The sequence below is a fragment of the Linepithema humile genome, chromosome 2 (genome assembly GCF_040581485.1).
Source record: "Linepithema humile isolate Giens D197 chromosome 2, Lhum_UNIL_v1.0, whole genome shotgun sequence".
NCBI lineage: Eukaryota > Metazoa > Arthropoda > Insecta > Hymenoptera > Formicidae > Linepithema > Linepithema humile.
The window spans coordinates 6,404,128-6,431,597 of record NC_090129.1 but is presented as its reverse complement, the minus strand read 5'-3'; the positions used below and the strand labels follow the sequence as shown (position 1 = coordinate 6,431,597).

The 27,470-nt window shown below is 34.7% G+C and overlaps 2 protein-coding genes and 1 long non-coding RNA gene across 5 annotated transcripts; 2 read left to right on the top strand and 1 right to left on the bottom strand.

Annotated features, from left to right (window-relative positions):
• The first annotated feature begins 278 nt into the window (after positions 1–278).
• Rich (Guanine nucleotide exchange factor subunit Rich) lies at positions 279–7,778 on the top strand. The gene is made up of 13 exons (XM_012378590.2): positions 279–402; positions 503–773; positions 1,172–1,435; positions 1,581–1,987; positions 2,242–2,869; positions 3,091–3,454; positions 3,554–4,098; positions 4,220–4,709; positions 4,792–5,080; positions 5,363–5,817; positions 5,938–6,082; positions 6,170–6,358; positions 6,652–7,778. Exons 2-13 carry the CDS (start codon positions 639–641, stop codon positions 6,983–6,985), a joined length of 4,245 nt encoding a protein of 1,414 aa, XP_012234013.1. The 5' UTR covers positions 279–402; positions 503–638; the 3' UTR covers positions 6,986–7,778.
• A 225-nt stretch (positions 7,779–8,003) lies between these two features.
• On the bottom strand, positions 8,004–22,592 carry LOC136997759 (uncharacterized). The gene is made up of 3 exons (XR_010888403.1): positions 22,456–22,592; positions 21,529–22,272; positions 8,004–8,115 (listed from the first exon to the last, which is right to left on the bottom strand). It is a non-coding gene; the product is annotated as an uncharacterized lncRNA (long non-coding RNA).
• Positions 9,485–26,829, top strand: Esp (Epidermal stripes and patches). Of its 3 annotated transcripts, none has more exons than XM_012378596.2 (11): positions 9,485–9,798; positions 19,545–19,702; positions 21,549–21,799; positions 22,053–22,263; positions 22,479–22,699; positions 22,960–23,131; positions 23,542–23,709; positions 23,855–24,016; positions 24,248–24,388; positions 24,471–24,616; positions 24,903–26,829. In XM_012378596.2, the coding sequence occupies exons 1-11, from the start codon at positions 9,755–9,757 to the stop codon at positions 25,257–25,259; spliced, it is 2,031 nt and encodes a 676-aa protein (XP_012234019.1). In that variant the 5' UTR covers positions 9,485–9,754; the 3' UTR covers positions 25,260–26,829. The 3 variants fall into 3 exon arrangements, with proteins under 3 accessions (XP_012234019.1, XP_012234020.1, XP_012234021.1); XM_012378597.2 differs by lacking the exon at positions 9,485–9,798 and adding an exon at positions 14,813–15,296; XM_012378598.2 differs by lacking the exons at positions 9,485–9,798; positions 19,545–19,702 and adding an exon at positions 14,813–15,296.
• The last annotated feature ends 641 nt before the right edge of the window (positions 26,830–27,470 follow it).

Here is a 27,470-nt window from a genome sequence, read left to right as displayed (position 1 = left end):
ACAGGAGCACACGATGATATAGGAGGTTGTTAACAGGAGCACATGATAATGCAGGAGCTCTACTCGTAACAGTGCAATCTATTGATTAACTAAAGCAACATTAAGAATACATTGATGGTAAGTGTACCGACTGCACAGTGAGTGAGCTCCTATATCATCATGGCTGTGTTCGGGGAGCGCGCTATCAGCGCTATTGCATCTTTCTATCTTTATCGTTCATTAGACATAAAACAAGGATAGAACGACACAATAGCGCTGATAGCGCGCTCCCCGAACGCAGCCCATGTGCTCCTGTTACAATTATCCAAAATCCCAGCTAAAATGGAGTGTAAGAGAGGAGACAGAAATAGTTCGTCTGCTCTCTTCTAATGTCCAAAGCTAGCCGAAGCGTGGAGCTCATATGTATGTAACGTGGCTTGTGCATGTGTCCGGTATTCCCTCCCTTATGCTGCTTGCGTCTCAATCTGGCGTCATTGCTTTTGACACATCTCTTTCTCTTCAGTTCCCACCGTTTCATTAATTGTGCTACGTGAAGGTTAGGTACTGTTTACTTGTCAAATCCGTAGCGTCGGGGGAGAAACGTAGACGAAACATGAGAGAAATCTGAAGAAGAGCGACCAGACGCTTTCGCGGAAATCATGTTTTTCCCCGTAGGATGGCCGCGAGTTCTAAATTCCAGCGAATCCAACAAAATAAACGCTGTAGTGTGTAACAGAGACAAAATTCTCTTTGCCGTTCTTACCACGGATGCTCTCACCATCTGGTATTGCAAGGCACGTAATTTAGATCAAAAGGAATTTATTATCATACAATTTATTATCTTAGAATTACTCTCCATTCTCTTTGCTAGTAAAGAGCACGTTAATAGTTTCATATTTTGAATATCTGTTGGAGACAAAATATGATTATCTTATCATAAATATTTGCTTATCTATTGCTTAAATTTGCTTAAATAATAATCATATAAGAAAGGAATGTACTTGATTTGTCTTGAGATTAACATGCTCAAGTTTTTTTCTTTATATATTTACCGTGTTTTATATTTTGTAGAATTTTGTACATATTACATTGCACATTGTTAACCTATGCATGAGCCTTTTTGTAATTTCTGTGAAGATATGTCTTTAAGATATGGATTTAATAATTTATGATGCTCAAATATATGTTGCAGCCTTGTGTGCCAATTGTATTTAGCAGAAGATCTTCAGTTTCTCTGCGAAAGCATGGAGAGAATGTTTTGGTTCAATGGAGACCAGATTCAAGTATGCTGGTTATTGCAACATCGGATAGCTATCTGTTGTTCTATCGGCTCTCGGACAATAGTCCAGAGGGCCGGGGACTCTATGAGCAACGAGATTCTCCAGTCACTAGCCTGAAACGAGATAGCGCAGAATTATTCATTAAAGAAGTTATTCCATCTCTTATCTTAAATTTCGTAAGCTTTCTATGCAATTATCATTGTAAACGTAGTAAAAGTGTTTTAATGAGAAAATAGATTATAAAATAAATTTAACTATTAAATTATTTAGTTTATTGAGATAAAAAAACAATGAATTCATAGTTGTTTGCTTACTTTGCAGGAGAAGTCTGCTTGGATTGATGGTGGAATTAGTTCGTTAGTTTGTATAAGAGACGAACTCATGGTAGCAACCAAAACTAGCCATGTCGTACGCCACAAGTGGGACGGCACCATGAACCGCGACTATTCTTTGGACTTGAGACGTATACCGTTCAGTAGTGATCAACAAATCTCTACTGTAGCTGTACCACTCACGGAGAACAATATCTATGTCACTGATATCGAATATTCGCCTCTCGTTGGAGGTTTTGCTATTGTGCTTAGCAATGGCAAAGCCGCATTTCTTACTGCTCAATCTTTGAAGTTTGATCCCAATCAAGTGCAAGGCATCTGGGCTCGAGATTTGGATGATGCCACTTGTGCCGCTGTTAATCACAAATACCGGCTAATTGCCATTGGTAGACAAAAGTGAGCATTCTCCTTTTAATATCTGTTATACAATTTTGATAAATTTGTAAATGTATCTAAAAGAAAAGTGCTTATATTTTTTTATTAATGTAATCTTATTACTACAAATATTTTTAAAAATATCTACAAATTGATATATTTTTAGTATTACAATAGTAATGCAAAATATTATAAAATTAAACTGTTTAATTTTAGTAACTTTGTTACCTATGTAACACAATTAATGCAACTTATATTTGGCGTTTGATTTGCAGCTCGGAAGGTATTGTTTATTATGTCGACGAGACAACAGGAGGTTTAGAGATGTCACACACTCTGAGTCTATCCTCCAAGGATTACCCAGGTCGACCAGGCAGCGTCAAGTGTCTTAGATGGACGCCGGACAGCTGTGCTATCGCTCTGGCTTGGGAAGGTGGCGGCTTAGCATTGTGGAGTACTTTTGGCGCTCTCTTGCTCTGCAGTTTAAAATGGGACTACGGCCTACGAGTGGATCTGACGCATGACAATCCTCTGTTCATTCATACGATGGAATGGTCAGCAGAGGGTTATCAGTTGTGGATGTTACGCGAATCTCCAGGACCTTCGGTTACCGAGGAAAACGGCAACGAAATGTCCAATTTAAGTCGTTCTCTTATTCAGTTGGATTTCGCTAAAAGCCCTCTGACCATTAATCCATGCATGGGCCATCACGGGCATCTGTATCTTCAAGGCGAGGATAGACTGTATTTGAATCTAGGCGCTGGATTATCCTCGACGGCTTCTGGTTTTCATCTTGCCGCTGAAATGCCTAACGACAGCATGCTTCAGACACTCGCCGGCTGCAAGCAGTGGCTCGTCGTGCCCATTCCGTCTGCGTACAGCGGTTCCAATTGGCCAATTCGGGTAAATATGAGATCACGTTCGAAGAGACGAACGTTTCTTAGAAATCTCAATAACGATTTTTATATTACTAAAATTTAGTTTGATCTTGTTAAAGTATTATAGTGTTATCAATAATTAAATTGGCTATATTGACAATATTAATAAAATATCAAAGTGTTTTTCTTATATTTAATATATCTTACGCATTATATTTATTTACGTGTATGTGTGTCTGATAACAGTATACTGCAATAGACAGCGAAGGTTTGAGTCTTGCGGTAGCTGGTCGAACGGGACTGGCGCATTATTCTCTACCGTCGAGAAAATGGAAGCTGTTCGGCAATGAGAGTCAGGAGCGGGACTTCATAGTGACTGGTGGACTACTGTGGCACAAAGGATATCTTATAGCCAGCAGTTATTCCATTTTGGACGATAAAGACGAAATTAGGATTTATCCACGTGACTCCCGACTCGATAACAATTATGTTAGGAGCGTTAAGATGCCCTCGCAAGTATTATTATTGAATACGATGAAGGACAGACTCTTGACGTTTTGTGCCAATGCTCAGATTAGTATTTACGATATGGTATTGCAAAATGACGTTGGTGAGTAATAAGATTTTTCTGCTTGTAAGCTAAAATAAATTACAAATTAATTGTAAAAGTTAATCCTTATTAAATAAAATGGTCGTATTGATATTTTAGAAGCTGGTGGTATCGAGCTGACGAGAATACAAACGGTGGACATCAGCGGACTGTGCATACATCCCGCTTGCGTGGTTAGCGCCACATTAACTACGATTCGCGCGGAGACCGCCGGTAGTCATCCTCATCCCGAAAGTCTTTTGCTAAACGTCTCCGGACGTCTCCTCATGGTGCAACGCGAACATTGCTCCGACAATTCGGAAGTCCTGTTTACGTGCGGCGCGCCGACGGTGTTGGCGTCCTACGTCGAGAACGTATGGGTGCCGTCGCGCTCGAGGAGAGACAAGCCTCACTTAACCGAGGCTTTGTGGCTGTTCTGCGGCGCACATGGCATGCGGGTTTGGCTGCCGCTATTCCGTAACCATCAGGAAAAGGCGCACGCCTTTATGAGCAAACGAATAATGCTGCCTTTTCACTTGCGCATCTATCCATTGGCGATACTCTTCGAAGACGCGATTCTACTCGGAGCCGAAAACGACACTGTGCTATTCACATCGGATACTAACTCGCCATTTTCACTGCCTTTCAATTTATTGGAGCTGACGGTAATTTCACTCTTTGCCAAGTAACTAAAAGCATAAGAATGTTGATTTTAGAACTTTACTATTTAAATTCATTCCTTGTCACTTTTAACTGCCTAGAAAAAATGATTGTACGATATTTCAGAGCCAAGTGTATCTGCATCAGATCCTGCGCCAATTGATACATCGAAACTTGGGCTATCACGCGTGGGAAATAGCGCGCTCCTGTTCCGCATTGCCGTATTTTCCGCACTCGTTGGAGCTGTTGCTCCACGAGGTCCTCGAGGAGGAAGCGACAAGTAAGGATCCTATTCCGGATGCTCAGTTGCCGTCCGTCGTGGAGTTCATCCGCGAGTTTCCCGGCGTTTGGGCCAGAGCTGTTGTACAATGCGCCCGCAAAACCGAAATCGCCCTTTGGCCGTATCTGTTTTCCGTCGCCGGTCCGCCGAAGAAGCTACTGCAGGATTGCTTGCAGCGTCAGCAGCTCGATACCGCCGCCAGCTACTTGATCATTCTACAAAATTTAGAACCATCCTCCGTCAGCAGGCAGCATGCCACGTTACTGTTGGACGCTGCTTTAGAGCAAGGTAGATGGGAACTGTCGAGAGATCTTGTGAGATTTCTCAGAGCAATCGGTAAATATTTTTGTGCATTTTTATAAATGCAAATTATACATACATTTCCTAAATTGTACATTAAACCTCTTATTGTTTATAGATCCAAATGACGTGGAGTCGCCGCGTACATCGTGGGGCGGTAGTTCGAAATTGGGTGGGGTGAACCCACCGCAGACACCTCCTCTTTCTCCGCATGAGGACGATCTCTCCTTGGTCTTGGGCACTATGCAAGTTTCTCGAAGCCGCAGTTACAGCACTACGGTCACGCCCAAAGTGCAATCTGAAAAAGACACCGCGCCGTCCTCTATGCTCGAGAAAACCCGGAATGTTGTCATGAGGCGCAAGAAATCCGTTCCTACGGTGAAAACTGCTGAAAAGACTGAGAACAAGTAAATATTAAATCTTTACATTTGGAGATAAATGTATTTCGAAGTTGTAGGAACAGTATTTAAGACGGTTAGTATCAAAATATACAAAATAACAGATAAAAATCTATGTAAAAAAACAAATTTTATAGATTTTATTTTATTTTATTTTATTTTATTTTCGTTATTTAAGAAATCTCATTTTTGTATGTTATTTTAAGAAAATTACATGTGTATTTTAGTATAAATTGTTATTTAGAATAATTTTTTCATAAAATTAAACGAAATAAAAATTTTTCTTTTCAGGGAAGGATCGGCGGAGGAGTTCTTCATTGATGTTATTTTGCAACGTCACGCGCGGCGGCTGCTTTCAGCCCGCCGTTTGACCGATTTGGGGCGATTCGCGGCCCGTCTTGACTTCCACTTAGTGACATGGTTCGGTCGAGAGCGTGACAGAGCTGCAAAAATCGATGACTATGTTGCAACTTTGAAAGCGGTCCACGAGGACTTCGCGTTTCCATACCCGACACTTTCGCTGCCGACGCTGCAGAAATTTCGGAGATCCAGCCTTACCTCTCTACATTCTGTAATGTCCGATGACGAGACCTTGTCTCCGAACTTGGCTATTGATCTACCTGATAGCGGATACACTAGTCTTCCAAGTGGTAGGCCACCGTATACATCGTTGGTCTCACCCGTCGCCAGCTTAGAGACGCAGTTTCCTACTGCGGAAGCCAAATTAACACCGAATTTGATAAATGGTGAGTTGTGCAGCGTTAAATTTTATTGACTTTTCTGCAAATTTTCTTACGCTGCAAATCTCTCTGTGTCTTTGGCGAAAAGTCTTCGTAAATAACTTTCTGCATGCTGCACAATTTCAGATGCCAACAGTGTTCTTAGTGATACTAGTACGATTTGGAGGGATGATGCAGAGTCCATTGTGTGTTGGGTCTCGCCGGAATCGGTGGGACCTACAGAAGTCAATCCGGTCTCCGCACCAATCGGTCGAGCAGAAGTGCAGCTTAGGTATTGATATGTCCAATGTTTTAACACGTTAAAAATGTCTTATTAAAAATCTCCGTTTCATACATATCTGCTTTTAAATTTTTGCAGGTATTTATTGCAGCTATTTCTTGAAGGCAGTTGTCTAGGATGGGCTGCAGTAGTGGCTACTGTCCTTCGAGACGCAGCGGCCATGGCTAGAACCGTTAGAACAGCTCACGCCCCGATGCAAACTTTCGACTCTATAATTAATCTAAGAGATGGATTGCTCACATTAACCAAATGGTCTCATTCAGAATGGTACGTTTTATCCTAACATATCTATGTTTGTAACATAATTGCATACATTGAACTATTTGAAATATTGGAAATTAGTAATTTTGCTTTAACGAATTTGAAGTCTATTTGCAAAAATATTTTGAACATTTTGAGTCTAATTAGGAATTTATAAAATTCAACCTTAAATCTTTGCAGAAAAATATTACAATACAAAAATCATCAAAGATGTGTATATTTAACATTTATTCGATATTATAATTAAACTAATAATACAATTTTTAATTAAAAAAAACGATTATATATTGTGATTGCAGCTTAGGATATCGTCCCTTCATGTCCAATATACAAGGGCAAATATCGCTCTTGAATAGACTCGTGATAACTAAGCAGCAGGAACAGGAGCAGATACCGGAGAGTCCTTCGCCGAGCCCGGCACCATCCGCTGGCAGCAATCAGCGCGGTACTCTCTCCCGATCGAGGCATTCGTCGATCAGTCACGCTTCCAATACAGCTCCGCTCGAAGAGGAACGCTCGCACGAGTGTTCATCCTTGACCGTCGAGGAATCGGTATTCCACGGAAGTTACAATAATAATCTCAATGTCGCGGAAGAAATCATTCCGTCACAAAATACTTGCGTGATCTCTTAAAGATGCCTTACGAGGCACAAAAAGCTATGGCTGTCCATTTTGCTGTGGATTTTACATACCAAAAGAATTCTTTTCACGTAAGTCTCCGCCGTCTAAGTTTTACATACACAAGAGATCTTACTCATTAACATTTCAAACATAAAAATTCCACAATTATTGTTTTAAAGAGATTCTCTCTGTTCTAATATTGATATATTGATACTCTGAAAGATATAAATATATATAAATATTATTGTAGTAATCATTAAGGATGATTTTGTAAGGCAATACTGTTGTGCAAGTTGATACCGATAGTTCCCGTTTAATATAAGTTATTTCAGAAATTCTCGTAGCTCAAAAGAATCCCGAAAATTTGTAAATAAGGCTTGGAAGGCGTTTTTTATTGATTTTACATCGCAAATTTTGAATTGTACAGGGTGAAACGTGTAAAAATTGACTCACGTGTATACAAATAGACATGATATTGTTAAAATATACATTGCGTCGCGGAAGATGGAATTTAGAGATGTGCAAGGTCGCGGTTCTAAAATGATTTTACTACTGCGTATAAAAGTACGTGCACGAAATGCACACTGGCTCATTTATTAATTGTGGGCAATAGTAAATAGCAATATAAAGAGGCCAATGGAACAGTGATTCAGAAATATTAAATCAAAATCGACGCATCAAGAGGTCTGATATTATATAATAATAATTATGTAATACACAATGCGATGAGAATTATTAATAAGCTATTTATACATATTGTAACATAGATAGATATATAAATATATGTTATATTTTCCCATAAAAACCATTGCTATTTTATTATGTATCAGAAAATATATGTTCTTTGTTAGTTTGATGAACAAATTGATTTAAAAAGAATATAAATAAATAAATAAGATATCAAAATATAAAAAACTATAAAAACTTATTTAAAAAAATATAAAAAAACAATTAAAAAGAAGTACATAAAAATTTGAAACATTAACTTATACAAAAACAATATTTTATAATTTAAATATATGTACATATAATTATAGTTTTAAATGTAAAAAAAGAACGATATCTCCGGAATAATTGCGCTATCTTTAACATGTAACATTTTTATCCGACAAAATTTTGCTTTTCTAAAAAAAAAATCCAATCTGAAACAATCGAGAAATAAAAACGTTACACATACAATCTGCATTAATCAAACTGACAATCAAAATTTTAGGTTTTATATGACTTGCGCTAAATCAAAAGGACAATGATTAATGATTTATAAAATACGATGAATACGATATTTATTTCTTTTTGCCATTCCGCAAATCGTCATTGTTTTCCTTTTTTAATTTGATGATTTATTAGCGCTTAATCTATATTAATTGAATCTAAATTTTGATTCTATTTGCTATTACTATTTTGTCATTTATATTCCGAGAAATTTTATAGAGAATATTTCTCGCGCAGGTATTTCACATATTATTTGCATGTGACATTTCCTTCATTCGAGCCGACTATCCTCTAAACGCAACGATTACTCAACGTAGGAAAGTCCACCTTTATCCTGCAGTATAATTAGGGAAAGGTAGTATTGCATTGCGATTGAAAGTATTTTCTAGCGAAATGTCGTTTTCCGATCCGCTGCTAGGATTTCTACGAACGTATAAATCTATGAAGCAATAGGTTTTTTTTACACAGTTACGATTTAGTGCTATTCATAGAAGACACGCTTATCGTAATCCGAAAAAATGTGATCCTTGTGAAAGAAAGACGGAAAACACAGCTGCAAAACACAAGAATGCAAATAGTTTCGCGTTCTTTCACGAGACTCGCATTCTTAAACTATCTTGCAGAAACACGTGTAAAAATGATCAGCATTATATTGTTTCTATAAACCACAGATATTTGAATAAACCTTCTATGGAATTTTGTTAACAAATGTTTAAAACAAGATAATAAAAAGTCCAAGAATCAAGGATGATGATAAAACAAATTCCGACGCGTAATAAAGAAAAATTAAAACGATCGATTATCGATATATTATTTTTTCCTCCTATTTCTACAATAAAAATTTGCTTGCAGTCTTATGATTGTAATATTATAATTAATTAGTCATAAAATTTTTTTATCTACTTTTTTTTGCTACGATTAATTTTTCCACAAATCGAGATAGTTGATTCAAGTAAATTCTTCATTCTTGCAGCTTCTGATTTTAATTAAATCTATAAAATATATATGTTATGTGTTAATCAAAATCAATAAAATATCTTATTGTTAGAAGTTTCAGTTATTGTTGTTCATGATTGATAAATCCGTAAAAGAATCCGATAAAAAATTGAAGCATTCCGTCTTCATCATAAATTTTGTATCTATAATATTTTGCATGCGGGACACAACGTAATGCCTCATTCATCTTGTTTAAAAGACTACATTTTCATGTTATGCTACATGATTGATGAATTTAGATCTACATAATAGTAATGTTAATAGAAAGTGATAGTTTTTTCATATGCGTCTATTTACGCGTGTATTTAACGTGCTATGTGGGTCGATCATTTAAATCAGATACATATTATAATCACGAAACAGTAAAATGTAAAATGTAAACAAACACGTCAGTCGTTGACGCGCTTTCATATTATAAAGACGGACACGTTCTGTTATTAGTTGAAAAGTGAATGTCCTGTGCGTAGAACGTGCGTGCATACTCGATCGGAGTTCACGAGTGACGCAAGTTCATCTTATCATACGTCATTCCTTTTACGATTTATAACGTCTAAAACAATAAGACAAAGTACAATGATTGCTGTTTTTTTCGAAACTCAAACTGAGAGTGCTGAAGGGTAAGAATGAAGCGACGAGAAAGTTAATTTTCTAAATAGTTTTTTTGAATTTAAAAATGTGAAGGACAAACTTTTTTACAAATTCTTCAAAAATTTTTTATCTCTAGCCGTGAAATAATATTATTATTTACATCTTTATATTCTTATACAACATTATATTATTATATTCAATGCATATAATTAGACGACTAAATAATAAGACTTATTTTGATCAATCTCTTATCTCATAATTATAAATTTAAAAAAATTTTTTTTTTCAAATATGACTTTAAGCTGCAAATTATAGACCGGCTGTTTCATAAACCGTTAACAGGCGTCATCATAACAATGATGCTGTAAATCTATCAAAACTATTGACGCCTGACTGCACCATTAAAGTTTTGAGTGAGAAATATGAGAGAAGTATATCGTCTGCAAACTGGTATTTTGCAGAAACAATACAAATCAATTAAGCTATTATATTAATATACAATGGAAAGTTTCTCCACGTGACGATATTTTCATGTTAAAATACGTGTAAATGTAAAAATTTAAAGAAGTATATATTATCTTTGAAATGATGACTATTTCGTGTTAACGTGATAAGCAATCGTAAAATTGAACACGGACAAAGTATTTTATTGTCGAAATAGTACTTCGTAGAAACAATGAGTGAGACATTGCATGCGGAGGATATTGCTGGAAATCTACTTGCGTGATAGCACTTTCGCGTTCGAATGGTACGCAAACGTAAGATCGAACATGCGATATCTTCATAGTGTCTTCGTGATATTACGATCGTTAAACTTTTTTATTTAACGTTTCCAGTTTTCCTCAATATAGGTTTTTGATTACAATGCACGGAATTCCCCGGGAATTCCCTTAATTTGCATCTAATGAACAGCACTTGCGTCTGACTGCGTTTATCACGGATGAATAGACGCGAGGCATTGAAATACGAGCTAATCAGCTGCAGCGCTTAATTAATTTATCGCGATATTAACCGCTGATTTCACGCATATGTGAACCTTTCGTGGTCATTTCGTTCTATATTCGGGGAATTATATTCCCCGAATATAATTCGCGAATGACGTTGTTCCTGCGTCAACGATGGGTACATCGCTGCAGTTGTTGCTGTTGCGCATTAACGGGAATCAAGGCTACAATTATCAAATAGGTGCGGCATCTTTTTTGCAGTATTAAGATGTATTATGTTAAACATGTACATATGTCGTGAGAAGTCACGTGGCAATTTTAATAAGACAAAATTTCCGTGACGTGATAATCATGGAAGTTCAATAGATCATTAGAGATTCACGCGGCAAAAGTCGGCGCGACACGCGCAACCATTTATCTTTGAGAACTGTAAGAGGCTGCGGGAGAGCTTATAGCATTGTTTAATTCGTCAACAGTGTGCGGCTTCCTGTAACTATTATGCTAAATATCAGTTCTACGAGGGGGTCGTATATTACGTTGTTTGTTTCACGCATTAAATCCAAGGCGACCGTCGTTTAATGGTTGTTTATGCGCGAAATTTGGAGCGCGTGCTTTCGCTTAGGTGACCGTTACGTCACTTTCTCGCACTTAATCGAAGATGCGTCATAAAATTCGACGAATTAAATCGACAAATCCTAATTGTTTAGATTAGCCCAAGAATCGTTAAACTAAAAGAATGATGGCGATATTTGATGGCGAATGATATCGATATTTTGGGGGATAAAAATATTTTAATACATTAAAGCATCAATTTCATTACAAAAACAGTCCTTTTGCAACGCTAACAGTGGTTTGTTTTACTAAAAAAAAAATGAAGAAAAATTAAATTCAGAAAAATGAAGCTCTAGAGAGATGTCATGAATAAAATAATTAAATAATCCATGTTTTTAGATCTTTTAAATAATGACAGAATATGCATTTGAAAATATACTTATAAAATAAATTAAAAACTGAAAAAATGTCTGGAAAAGGATAATGTGATCGTTTAATGTGCTATTTACGGTCTAACGTTCCTCGGGTCTCTAAACGGGTCGATTCGATATAAATTTGTTGTCGAACCGCTCCTTGGCACCGGCGTGTTATCAGATTGACGGCGGATCAACTGAAAGCACGTGACCGATTAAAATGCCGCAAAACAACAGGATTACCTTGAAATTTCACTGCTGATACGTTTGCGAAAATGATTAAAGCTTGATTACTCGCACGGGACTAGTCACGGGACTTAGCGGATGATGTAAATATTTAATGAAACTGAACACTTGACACAATTGAAATGATACATTTAATACAGCAGCTGGTAGTGGTTCTCCACATTTTTATAATTGTGAGTCATCTAACCAAGACATCGATTTCTCAAGACTTGCAAGACTTGCGTAACTTTTAGTAACTGGTTTGTAAACTTTGAGAAATCATCTTATAATTTAATAATGCAATTCAATAAAGACAAACCAAAATTCACAACAGCTAAGAAAATATAAACATTCATAAAATATCATAAATTTTTAATTTTTTTTAATATAATTTTTTCAGGAAAATACATCCGCGTATTTTTTCAACAGACGTTCCGATAAATTCCAATCCTTTAGAAATTTCATGACATTGAATATTTTTAATATCTTACAAATAATGATAAGGAAAGTTAATGTCACACACTGATTCGTGTTTGTGAGAGTCTCTTCGATTTACGTCAGAGATGCAAACTCGCGGTTACTTTCGACGAGGTGTTATGTCGCAACCAACTGGTGAATAAAGTTATAACCAATATTTTAATTATTAATATCAACATTCGAATATTAAGTATGCGTGTATTTGCATTTAACGAGCATTAATTGCGCGATGACAATTAAATATAATTTACGAGCGCAGTATCAATATTTATAAAACCGTTGATTAAGAATATGGAAAATGCTAACCGCATGATTAATTATTCAGCTAAAACAATATTCCGCGAAAAGATACTACATCAAAGATTCCCAGCCTATTGGAACAGTTGGATAGTAGTATGCAATAATACATCAACTTGGAAAATTAAAAGAAAAATTTAATACTAATAAAATGTATCGACATGTTATATCAATTTCTAGATGTATTAATATTTGAAATAGATTTTCAAAAATTATAATACATAAAAGAAAGACGGAAAAAAACTTGAAAATTTTTTTTAATTTGTCGCAAATAAGTAGACATTTTAAGAATTTTTTAATGTCAAATGATAGAACATAAACGTAATATAATACGATTCCAACTAATGTAAAATATTGTCAAAAGCGATTAATATGTGCAATAATTAAATAATTCATTCATTCAAAAAATTCTTCCGTAACAACAGATGTTCTAGATCCCCTGTTTTCGCGATTTTAACACCTTGCCGTATCTGTATCAAGTGACGATAGCAATCGAGATTATATATCATCTATCTATCATTACGCATTAAATCCGAAACGCGAGACGCAAATATGTTTGCTCAATGAAATCCGCCGTCGTGAGAGAAGCGTGAAAACTTCTCTGCGTGTTTTATAGCGTTTGACAATTCGTTTGCATTACCAACTAGCAATTTATCTGTTTGCAAAGTGTGCTACAATTCAGGCACCCAGGTGTACTGACGATATGAGCACTGCTATTTGACATAATTAATCTATCCTCGAGTCTAAGTAAAATGACTAAACAAATATCTAACAATGAAGATACCTTATCTAAATATCAATAAAGAATTTCATATACCAAATACATACGGAATTGATATTATATCATATCAATTACACATTAATGTTTTTTTTGTACAACTCATCAATGTTTATTTTTTAATAGAAAATATTTTGTAATATTTAATATAGAAAGGCAGCGTCGAAGAAAGTAACGCGTAGTGCAACGTTGCACAATATTATTGAATGCTTATCAAAAATAGTTAATGGAGAATTTGCACGAAAGGTTTCATGTTTCTCTCGCAAACGCCTCCGTAATGAATTTCTTAAGTAAACATATTTTCGTCCTGTCGGATTAAATATTTAGTGATAGAGAGATGATATATAATCATAATTGTTTTCGTGAACTAATGCAGATAAAAGGATATAAAATGTCTAAATTTGGAAAACTAGAAAACATCATAATGTCACTTTGTTTTAGATATCAATTATTCGCGTTGTGTTCACCAGTAACGTTTCTTTTTAATTATTAAAAATCTGAATTTGTTAAAAGTAGCCTCGATATTTAAAAAAATGATAATTGAATAATATAAATATTTATTTATAAAAATAATTTTATACGTTTTAAATCAGAGTGAGTTTGACGACAATTAATAAAGCAATAAAGATGGATGATTAGAATGAATAGACATCAATTTGAATAAATTTGCAATTAGCAATATAATTTTTCTTATCGATGTCTATTACATACGCTATCAAACTGATACTATGCTCGATATAACTCTAAGAAAATGAAATATGTATTAAAATATCAAACGCAATTTATCTCAAACATTACAACATGTTATTTCTCAAAGAAAGAAAAGATAAATTGTATTAACACTTTGTAACAATTAAATACTCAAGTGCACAGATTAAATATTATCGATAAACCGGAAGGACTTACAGTGAGTACGGTGTCCACCGACGGAAATTCAGTCTTATCGCAACATCGGAATTTTTTACGATCGACCGATTGCTGGAAGCGATGGATATTAATTGAACGCTCGTTATCTCATAAATATAAATAGCGCTCTTAGTTGAAATTTCATGCATTACTTGACTGACGGAGGATCTCGTAGGAGCTTTTCAGCCCGGCGTCCGAAAATTTTTAACTGATCCGCACGGATGTGCGGCACATTTTATATGCTAGAATATTCTCTCGGCGGCGGGCAATGTACCGATAGCGCGTGATCGGCGATCGAATCGAGTTCCACGGCGGTCGATCCGAAGCCGGGATCGTTTGCCATCACGTGACGATTAATGCGGTTCTGTTGACGTCATGCGGGGGAGGCTGAGGTCGCCGAGGAGAGAGGGAGTGCGCCCCGTTTGTGAAGCGCGACGCGTTTAAATGGCCGGTCGCGCGTCGCCGCGAACTCAGTTTCGTCATTGCGCCGTGAAAATCGGTCCGAAATCTCGCATATCTTTTGAGACACATAAATACTTATATTTACACTTCATTGCAATATTGTTTATAAATTTACTGCATCGCATTACCTCATTTTCGCGTTTTGTTTTAACGTTTCTCCAGCGCTGAGGAGGCCGGAAGCTGAAGAGCGTTATCGAGATTCGCGAAGGCATCGCGCAGCGAATGTTCGTCTTTTTCGCTGGCGAGTGTTCTGTTGACGGAAATTGACATTTTAACGAGAGACCATCCGCGCAATGTTTCGAAGTAGCAAAGAGAAGCATTTTCGGAATTGAACACAGAAACGAAATTTGAATTCCTCGAGGAAGAAAACTGACGCGTTTTAACGCTTCACGACCTTTCTTCCTCTTAGCAAGAAGATCTTCTGAGAAATCAACCGGAAACGAATCTTCTCAAAGTACTTAGCAAACGTTTAAGTAAGTGTAATTTTTATCATATCCCGCTTTATTTTCATGTCTTTCTAAAACAATCAGTTGCATTTAAATAAAAATTGTTATAAAATATTGAAAAAAAATTATAGTTTACCATAATTTTTTAATTAATTTTTTGGTGAATAAGTTTTGAAATTGTGCAACTTAAAAATATAAAAATTACTTATATTTGTTATCAAAGTAATTGTAAAATTATCATCTACCATCTGGAATAATTTTTTTGTGCAATCTAATTGATTTATGTAACAAATATAAATATAATGAACCAGGAACAAAAAAAATTAAAAAAATTATAACGATGTTATTATTGTATAATAATGTCTAAGAATGCTACGACATAAATTTTACATAACGTAAAATAAGTTTCCACTTATCATAATTATGAACAGGAAACCAAAATAACGATGTTTGCGACGTATACATAATCATCAGGAGCACGCGAAATTATTCACGAAAAATAAAAAAAGTGTTCATCACTTGATATATTCCATTTGGTATTTGGTAGCGCGTCTGATAAGATTAACCATCAGATTGTAATAATCATGAAGATTATGGGCTAAGTCGACGTGTCTTATTAAATTAAATATCAAATACAGCCTTTAGTCGCTCGTTTAATTATTGACTGATACCGCTTTTAAGTTTGTTCTATCGTATCTTCGTTTGATCATTCGCGGTAAACTTTGACTTCAACGGCAATTATCTATCTATTTGCGACGTTTGTTCGTATCTTTGTGACAGAAAGTTGCCATTGAAAATCGTATTTCAAATAATTTTTCGCGATCTTTTTTTGTCACTTGAAGAATTCTAAGAATTCGCATGTTGTCGAGGTCGGCAATAATCAATCCTTCATTAATTTGTGCAATCTGAAGTTAATCTGCTTGTTCGTTACCTTATCTAACTTTTTAGTCTCACGTACGGGCATAATTACCCATTCCGGTTCGCGCAGATCGCGAAAGACCTTGCGAGGAGAATGTCATTGTCAAGCCGATAAACGACCTGGCACGTTTCACATCACACGTTATCAATTGATGATCTTTTCTTTTGTAAATGAACCGACTCGGCTAACGCTCGTTAATGCAACAAGAGCTATGCAGATACGTATTCAAGAAGGTACGATGTGTCTATCGAACGTCGCGCATTTACAAACAAATTCGAACGTGATTTGCAATTTTTGCCACAATTATGCCACGTTGTCGCGTTGTTGCGCGACATACTTTTGTGATAATTATTAATATTACATATTCACGATAATACAGCTTATGGAAATGAGTCGGCAAAGCACAAAAAGAACAAAATAAAATAACATTTAATACATTTATTCAAGAAGCAAAAATAGCAATAATTCATGTATTGTTAGAGAAGAACTATTCATGTATATTATTTCGAAAAGTTAAAATTATCGTTATTAAGATAAAAGGCCGCAATACGTAATATCGTTGGGAAAAACCACTAATATTCATTTTAGCAACGTTTTTCTAAGCTCCGATATTTTTTTTAATAATATATAATTGCCGCTTTTTTTCGCAACCTGGAGGTAGACATTAACGAACATTTACATCGATAGTCTTGGTAACTGCTTTTAAACGACCAGAAACATGTGACTCAAAGCGAAACAAAAGGATTATTAACACGATAAGAAACTAGTTTTAGAGCGATGTATATCCTCTGTTCTAGTATCGATCGACAACGCTCGAAGCTATTAATTAATTTCGGAATATACGCGAGATAATGCGACAGTCAATTAGAAATATTATTCAAATTTCGTGTAAAAGATTTTAATATTTTTACCAAAAATATGGTTCGTAGTTTTTATCAGTCGTTTTAGCTTTGAAAATATCGCATAAAAAGATTAAAAATTTCGCATAAAAATTCGCATAAAAATTTTAAAAACGTTTTTCTTATTAAAAAATAAAAAGTCATCGGCGAATGGAACAAATTAGCGATATTATTATACATTAAAAAGTATGTTAATTAATAACATATTTTTATACTCCATTAATTTATTAAATATTTAAAATGCCAAACAAATAAAACTGAATAATAACGGAATTTTCCTTAGAAAATTCCATTACTTTTTTTTCTATTATCCAACTCTCATTAGAAGTTCAGAACACGATGATATCTTTCGCACTCATTTCCTCTCTTTTAAGATCGCTGACATTTATCATAGCAAAACATGTGAACATATGCACATGTATTATGTGTGAGTCATAAATCTCAGACGAGTTTCGTATATACGATCAGCGCTTGAGAAAATTACAAGATTATCTAGTCTATTGCTCAATATTTACGATATTTGTTCAAACTGTCACTTTTCTCGTGATTCTGCGACATATCGCCCGTGCAATAAAAAGCTACACGTAAGACAGAGTGTAAATTTCATGAAATGTATATCATCGCTGAGAAATGCGCTCATTCCGTTATTGCACAATTGTACAGCAGCCTTTTCTCATTCTTTCTAAAAGTGCAATATTTACGATGAAAACATTGATATCGATAAACGATCACATGACACGACGCTAGTCAATCGAAGCCACTTGTAGTAATTGTTACGGTCTTTTAACGATAAATTAAACGCTCTAGCTCTATCGAAGATCAAACGTGATTCTCATCAGCATATTGGACTTTGTACACGTATGATGATATGTTTCACTTGATGTTAGAGATATCGATATCAATAAATTTACATAAAAATTAGACATGTTAATTCGTTAGAAATTATCAATTTCACTATATCGGATTGTAAAACGAAAGTATATTAAGATTAATCAGTTAATTTTTTTATTGCAGCTGTTTGTACATAATTGCACTGATTGTAATTCAAAGTTGTATTATATCATTTCTAATTGGAATGTTGAAGCACATTTCAAGCGAGAATTTACATGAATTATTTCCTTCAGTTTATTATACGCGCGCGCGTGCGCGTATTCTAAAGAATTTATTTAATAAGAACAGAGAAGAACGAAAACTATGAACGCTGCGAATATTTCATTATTAATAATACAAGAGTTTTATCAAAACATTTTATCAGAAGATCAAAATTATTAAATGTATAAAAATGAGAAAATAAAATGTTTCGACATTAGAGAAAAAATGTTCTAATTTTGAAAAATTTGTGTTGAAGTTAACAATATTCTGTAAATATTCGGTATATAATTTTCTTCGACTTTTAAGCGATTCCAAATAAATGGATAAAAGTTTTAATTTTTCATTTTTAGTACAAGAGAAACAATATCTGTGAGAGCTGTACGCGTTTATGGGAACAGTACGCGCATAAATCTCTGGTCGCAAAATGATATCGATCTGAGACGCGACATAAGATTTAAAAGTTATGAAACTGCGCATCTTACATAAAATAGGGGCACTAGCCATTGCAATAACCGCTCTCACGTAACACAGTATCGGGAGGGCTGCATTCGCGTTACACTTGAAGCGCTGAAGCGACGTTATTGAAAGAAGACCAGTAATCCGCAGAGAAAAAAAATGTTTAAACGGATAAAACTTTTTGCTCAAATCAACATCGAGTTAACAGAACGAATTAAGAGTCTAATATAAAGTTTGTCAACCGAACTAAATTAATATTCGTAATTATATTGTAAAATTGAACAAATTATTGTTAAATGGATACTTTCACAATTTTCTTCGCACAATCACCGATCAATCAGAGACCGAACTGTTATTTACTCGAATAATTTCTTTGGTATAATTATTATGACAGATGAAATGCTTTGCAAAACGATGTTGAACGATGCTGAAGTAACGAATGGAATAAAACGCGTCAAGACTAGCGGTTTACGATGTAGCAATAATTTTTATATTGTATTATTCCTGGGAAATAATGGAAGGATTAAATATATCCTCGTGACAATAGTGACAATATTGCCTTGACTACAATTAGTACGCGGTTCACGGCCAAGTTTAATAGACTCGTGCCGACCATTCGCGAATATCATTTTCAATCATCTCAACTAACGATCGAAGTGTCACGATCGTATTGCCACGTGTTTTGATTAATATAATAACTGCAGAAAGCTCGTGATATTTTCAACTTTTTCAAACGCGACCATATACTGTCGCAATTTCCTCCTTCGATAAAGAGTAAAATATTTTTCTCTCAGTTTTCATTTTATATCAATGTTCTTTTATAAGCTTTTATGAACTATCTACATGGATTATTCGTATAAACTTTGTTAAATAATATATTAATAAATAGAAAACTTGATATTTTTTCAGAATGAAGAACAGTAATGATTTGATAGACAGCCGGCAGGGCTTGGAGGGCTACGTGAATCACGGCTTAAGCGGATCTATCAATAATGTGGATCACATTCACTCGTATCAATCATTTCACAATACGAATGAAAACCATCAGGGATCTTCTGATTTTATCTGTAAGTTACAAACGGCGTCGTAATGCGCAAATGTCAAGGCAAAATCGTGTTTTCAGTTAACAAAATGCTACGCGCGGAATAAATACGCGGAAAAAGAATTCTATCATAAACGTACGCATCCGAATAAAATGTAAATTGGTTTTCGCACGCGGCAAAGGATGCCATAAGAGTAAGTATCTACCATAAAATTTAATGACCGGTCGGACATAATAGCAGACATAAAGCGCGTAATAATAATATATCTAATAAAGCCACACGTGCGCGCGGTTTTATATTTTATACATCAGGCATAATATAATACAAAAATATTTGCCTAATCCCTAATTTTATGAATAAATATAAATTTTAAAAAATCCTAATTTTTTAATAAAAAATAGCTTTGTAATTATTTATGTATTAATGTGGGGATTGTATAGACAAAAAAGTTCTGAATTATTTATGATACTACCAATCCACGCTTCAAAATTAAAGCTGATGCTGAGAATGTTGAATGTTGAATACTGAGTATTAAATATGAGATGCAAAATGTTTGGAAATTTCTTTCAAAATATTACAGAATATTGTAAAAACTTGTAGTACTTCATAACAATTTGTCACAAACACGGCAATAAATATTTAATTATATTGTAAAAGCTTATATTATATATTGATATGATAAGCTTAACATTGATTCTTCAACTATAGATTTCAAGATTTAATGTTATCACGACTTTTCATCACAGAGATAAAAATTGTTGCACGTTACAATTATATTATATTTAATCATTGATAAAATAAGATTGAGATAAAATCACTTAGGCTCTCGATTTGATAGAATTTTATCGACTTTCTACGATTAAAGTAATAATGATTTATCATTATTTTCAGAGTTCCAATAAATTATTACAATGAGAATGAAAATAATGCCAATGTGTAGTCTATTCTCATAGAAGAAACATTTTTTAATTTTTGTTAATGTTTTCTGAAATAACAAAACTTTTCCTCTATGAAAATAAATTATTTCATCATCGGCTATTTCATGTTTAAAAAGACAACAAGAAATGTCATTGTGCGTGCGCGCGTATCTCATAAAATATTCTGCATATTATACTATAAAATAAGAGATAAAATTTTTTTCCGAGCTTTTGGCATCTACAATGTACGTTCGTGATATTAGCACATACGGGATTACAGTGCCTATGATTTATGCACATCGTCAATGATTTTATCCCGCGCAACTGGTTCGCCTTCCTTGACGCGGTAAACGCAAAATCGTCCTTCGGAACAGCAGACGTGCTTTAGAAACATATCCAGACGCGTGCCTGAGAGTGCGCAATATTTTTTTATTTCTTCCTCGCGCTTTTTCTTTCGACGAGATAATAAATTTGACGCACTGCTCGGACAGTGCATCGTCCTTGTCATCCGCTCATTACGTTACGTTTTCGCAGATGAGAGAAATTATTTATAGTTTAACGTGGAAGACTGCAAACGCGACATGATATATGTGGATCCTTGTAGGAAATATTTGAAAGCTGCGAGCGGCGATATAGTTTAATTGAGAAATGGTTTTTTAGATCCTTCTTATGTTTTTCGTTCTTATTTAAAAGCACCATCATAATCGCGAGAGAAGCATATTTATGTAACACAATAAAATTTTATAAAATCCAGGCGCTTTAGATGAATATAGTCATAACTGTGTGGTTGTGTTGTGCGTTTTGGATTTAATAAGATTCTTAATAATAACGAAATTGGATTTTCCGCAAATTAATTTTGAAAAGAGAAGCAAACTTTTTTAACTAAATAAATTTACTTATACAAAATAAATGTAATATAAGAACAAAGCTTACCTTGTTTACTGCGTCAACAGTGATCGAAGAGCCGGGGGACGAGGTCAAACAGAAGGAAGGTCTTGTGAAGTCGATGTTGCAGTACACGAAGCGACGTGCCAAGGGCATCTGCACGAGGAAAACCCTTTACAAAAGACTGCCATTCTTGAGGTGGCTACCAAGGTACAATGGTCAAGATGCACTCGGAGATCTAGTGGCCGGAATCACCGTGGGTCTCACTGTTATTCCTCAGTCGCTGGCGTACTCGAATGTTGCCGGTTTACCGTCACAGGTGCATACAAAATTATTACTTATTTAATGAGAGGATCCTTGCAGAGGATTCCGCAAAATTTACATTGGGATTTATAATGGATATTTGACCAAGTGTTCTTCGTCTAATCTGATAAATAAAATCGATTTAAAAAATCCAATTATTATTAGTTTGAAAAACACGATTAAAAGTCTTTTGCAAATTAATTTTCAAGAAGCGCAAAAAATTGATTTTTCGGATATTCTGTATTCATGTTTTCTTCTTTTTATTACAGTATGGTTTATATGGCAGCTTCTTGGGTTGCTTTATATATGTAATTTTTGGATCCTGCAAGGACATACCCATGGGACCCACAGCCATAATTTCCTTGCTGACTTATCAAACAATATCTCAATTGGACCCTCAGTTAGACCCGGTGTCGCATGCAGTCCTGCTGTCCTTTCTGGTCGGCGTTGTAGCGTTAGTAATGGGTTTACTTGGCCTCGGTAAGTCACCTGCAATAATTTAACAACGTTAATTCAATTTGAAATTATAAAACCTTATGATATATTTAAAAGAACGTTGTTGAATATCAAATCATAAGATTAAAGAAAAAAATTCTTAAAAACTAAATATAACAATATGAACATTAGAAATACAACATTGCATATTGTTTAACATTTTTGCTATAAAATTACACATAAGATTTTCCTTATTTCAGGGTTTCTGATAGATTTTGTATCTGGGCCAGTGAGTTCCGGTTTCACGTCGGCGGTGGCTTTAATAATAGTCACGTCGCAAATTAAAGATATCCTCGGCATCCCTGCCAAAGGCTCCCAATTTATCGAGATGTGGAAGAGCATCGGTGGGCTGATACACGAGACATCGGCCTGGGACGCTGCTCTTGGAGCATCCTGTATTGCATTGCTGTTAATTCTGAGGGTAATTATTCAATTTAATTTTAAAAAATATACATACATCTATTAAAGTTATTAGAATACGTCAATATTTACTATTTATATTTAATCACGTCATTTGCATCTATAGATATTTATCACACGTGTAAATTTAATATAAAATTTAATGTAGACAATATTTTTTATATAACTCTATATGTAATTACGATAATTTTCCAAAAGAAAACTATTAATCATTCATAAAGAATTTTTAAATATATATGTATAATGCAATTTCTGAATTAGTTATTGGCTTCGGTTCAAATCGGTCCACATGACGAAGAACTTCGCACTACGAGACATCGCGTTGTGAACAAAATCTTCTGGTTGATCGGCACTTCACGAAACGCTTTTTTGGTAGTGATTTGTGGCTTTTTGGGCTGGCGCTTGCACAATCAATTGCCCGTCAGACTCATAGGTAATATATGACATATATGCTATAGAAAATTTATTCTCAATTTACTCTCAAAATTTTCTCGCAAACACGTTTTGCACAATCGTAAAATATTTTATTAAAAAAAAAAATAGCGCATATTTTGAATAACATAAACACTTAATGCAACTGCTTGAAACTACGCGAAAAATTTTCATTATTAAAACATGGGATAAAATATTACACTAATACAATTATTAAAAATACAAATTATTCACATATTATGTGGATATATTATTCGCATTACTTTTATCGTTAGAAAAGAAAAATTAGATCTTAGTGAAAGTTAATTAAATTTTATTGTAATACATAAACGGAGAACACATCGAGAAACGGATATCCGAATATTCCATGATTAATCTGAGAAGTCAAATCAAGCTGAAATTTCATTGCAGGCCACATACCAGCCGGCATGCCTGCCGTGCAAGTACCACCGTTTGGATATATTAAGGACGAGAACACGACGGTGACATTTATTGACATGGTCGGCAATTTGGGTAGTGGTATTTTCGTTTTACCACTAATCGCTCTGATGGAAGACATCGCTATTTGTAAAGCATTCGGTAAATATTTCATTAGAAAATTACAGGAAATTGCTTTCCGCAAATTTTACACTAAAAATCGATAAATTTATAAAAGCTTTTCCAACAAAACAAATAAATCTTGCTATATGATTGAAATTGTTACGAGTTTTATACCTTTTTGCAGCCAATGGAAAATCGGTGGATGCTACGCAGGAACTAATAGCTATCGGTATATCGAACATCGGAAGTTCCTTTGTGCAAGCTTTCCCGATTACGGGATCTCTCAGCAGAAGTGCGGTAAACAACGCTTCCGGCGTCAGGACGCCTCTGGGTGGTATTTACACTGGTGAGTTCCACCTGCGGCATTTGTAAATCAATTGTTCTACCAATCTCGTCTTTGCGTGAGTTAAACATAAAGTCAACAGCAGAGCAATATTTTAAATAATAAATTTAAAAATTGCAACTGGTTCTTTTTTGAATAATAAAATTGCACAATCGCGCAGAACAAGTTTCTCTAGTTTTTCCCACAATAAAATAAAGTTTTTTTTATCTAAAATAAATATGTTTTGTTTTTCAGGTGTGTTAGTAATTTTAGCCTTAATGTTCCTCACCCCGTACTTCAGCTTTATTCCACGCGCTACACTAGCGGCGATTATTATAGCCGCGGTCATCTTCATGGTCGAAGTCAAAGTGGTGAAGCCGATGTGGAGGACAAAGAGTAAGCGCCCGTTTCTCATGAAATATGTAAAATTCGATATGTCGCAATATGTCACAAATGAATTATTCCCTTGTGATTCCAGAATCAGATCTCATCCCGGGAGTGGGCACGTTCATCGCGTGTCTGGTGCTGCAATTGGAGATTGGTATTCTCTGCGGAATCGGAATAAATATCCTCTTCATCTTGTACCACGCCGCCAGACCAAAAATATCCGTGGAGAAACTGAAGGTAACTATTGATTTGCTTAAAAGACTAGACAGATTATTTATGAACATTCTCCTCGATTCAGTATTTTTGACACGTTTCAAACTTACCTTTATTTTTTGCCAATTTTTACAATATTTTTTTCTGTAATTAATAAATTATAACATGTAATAATTATCAAATCAATCTTTACACAGCAAACACTTGTTGCGAAATAAGAAAATACAAAGTTTATTTGACTTCTATTTTTTTTTCTCGCAAGTGCTATCTTTTTGTCTAATCATTGATTCTTATTCTTTTTATCCGACAGACTCAGCACGGTATCGAGTACTTGATGTTGACGCCGGATCGTTGCCTGATCTTCCCGTCGGTGGACTACGTGCGCAATTTGGTGACGAAATATAGTCAACGCGTGAAGAGCGTCGCAACGCCTGTGGTGATTGACTGTTCGCACATCTACGGGGCGGATTTCACGGCTGCAATGGTTATCGAGACCCTGACGAAGGACTTCGCCATGAGGGGACAACCGCTTTTCTTTTACAATCTCAAGCCGTCGGTGTACGCTGTCTTCGAGGGTGTTGCGCCGACAGACTTTGTTGTTTATTACAATCAGGAGACGCTGGACGACTTGCTGAAGGAAAAAGGGTATATCAAGCAGATCAAATAGAAGCTTCAAAAGCTCCAAAATGTTGTTCTCAATCGTGAAAAGTGTATTTATAAAGTGTGTTCCTCAAAACTCGCAATAACTGGTCTCCGAATACGCAACAAATGCGAAAATTTCGGATAAAAATAACCAGAACGTTCCTTCAAACTTTCTCGCGATTTTTCGTAGAGATCTTTGCCTTAATTTTACAAAGTAAAATACGAATCTAATTTTATAGTAACTATAAAAAATTTATGCCATAATATATACACAAATACTTTTTGTGTGATCTTGATTCTGATAAAGAAATGATATTACATTCTTAACTCAGAAATTTACACAGCTTCAAGTTCCGAGTCGATGGTAAAAACCATCGAGATAAAGCTACATGTAACAGAGATATCGCCGACCTAACGTCAGTATTCAATCTACGTTTGAAACTTTAAACGTAGTTCGTCGCGTGTACTTTGACGTCTATATAAAAAATTTAGACGTCTTTACGATGTCTCGTAGATTCTCATTTCACTTAAATATTTATTTAACTTCGCGATGAAACGAAGGTGTCAGTATAATTTTCTCAAACACATTGATACTTAGCGTTTCTCTTATTTTAAACTTAAAATAAAGGTGCATAAAATTCCATTCCACATTTATATGTGCTTACTATTTCATACAGAATAGTATTTGTCATATTCTGAAACATATTTGTACATAACTATAATAAGTTCGAACAATACTGTGATAATTTTATAAGCGATGTCTAGACGAACGGAGAATGTTCGTTTTTCGATGGATATAAAGCTTCCATGAATAACAGATCTTTTGTGAATTTTTAAGCATATTATTATCGAATCAACTCGTCGATGAAAATTTCATTGTAACTCAATCTCGAATATGGAGAGGAGAGTCATAAAATGTAATTGATTCGAAATACTATCGATCGATATGTAACGGCTGCTCTTTTCTGTTATATTCCCGCATAATATAAAAAGATTTTTTAGAAAACTCATGTAATATAAAAAATGTCGTACTCTCTTAATAGCAATAAAAATTATTTTATTGTATAATTTATTAACTTAATAATATTTATTAACTTAATAATTTTATAACAAGCCAATAATTATGGCGAAAATAATTAATTTTATATTATAATTATTTTATATTAATATAGTTATAATAATTATGATAATAATTAGAGAATAGTTCATATCCTTGTTATATAAATTAAATGTAATAATTTTTAGGCAATGCGGTAATATAATAGTAAAAGCAGAGATTGTCGCGCGTCCTTTTAGTAATAATAGATCTTCGTTATTGTTGAATGTAACATATGGCTTGTTCCGACGAGACAATGCCGACATTAATCTATAGAATAACCATGCGTGATTTCACGTACTATAAAAAAAAATTGTAGAATCCTACGATTAGTTACTTAATTAATTAATAATGCCTTATGAATCGGCAATATCGAGGGAAAATATTGTCCTCGATGGATTTGAAAATGGCTGAATAATGTACTTATGTTTACGAATCATTGCACAACTGTTCATTTTACATCAGATTGATTAATATATAATTATATAGTTATATATAATTGTGTTTTTTTATTATTCTCTTGAAGATTGATCAAAACTACCCTTTTTCTATCCTATACACAATTCCCTAAAAGTCTTCCCTACAGGAGAAAATTTTATATCAAAAATTACAGCAGTAGCCGCGGACCATAAGAGAAATTATAAGTTTAAATACTATGGCCATTATGTGAAAAACAGTAAAAATTTTTATAATTCCTTCATGGTCCGCGGCTACTGCCGTACATAGTGATTTCTGATATAAAATTTTCTCCGCGTATGTATAATCAGTGTAACATCTGCCGTCTCTCGACACAACGGCTTATGATGTATGCATGATGACAGAGTAGATTGGTCCAAGCAAAGATCGTTCTTGTACTCTCATTAGCTTGATTATCTATCGGCAGATATATCTTATCCCTACACACGCAGCATTATATAGGGCGATGGTCTCCCTTCTCCCAGCCGGCCGCGCGTTATCGATTGTTACGAACATTCAGAGCCGTAACCGAGATTCATAGAGCCTAAACTGAATAACTTTTAGTATTTGTTGCCACGAAAACGTAAAATATTCTTGTGCTAAGTTTGAGGAAGAAAATCTCGAGCCTTGCAATATTATTAAATTAAAAATTAATTTGGAGAACGTAGTGGCGGCAAATGTAAG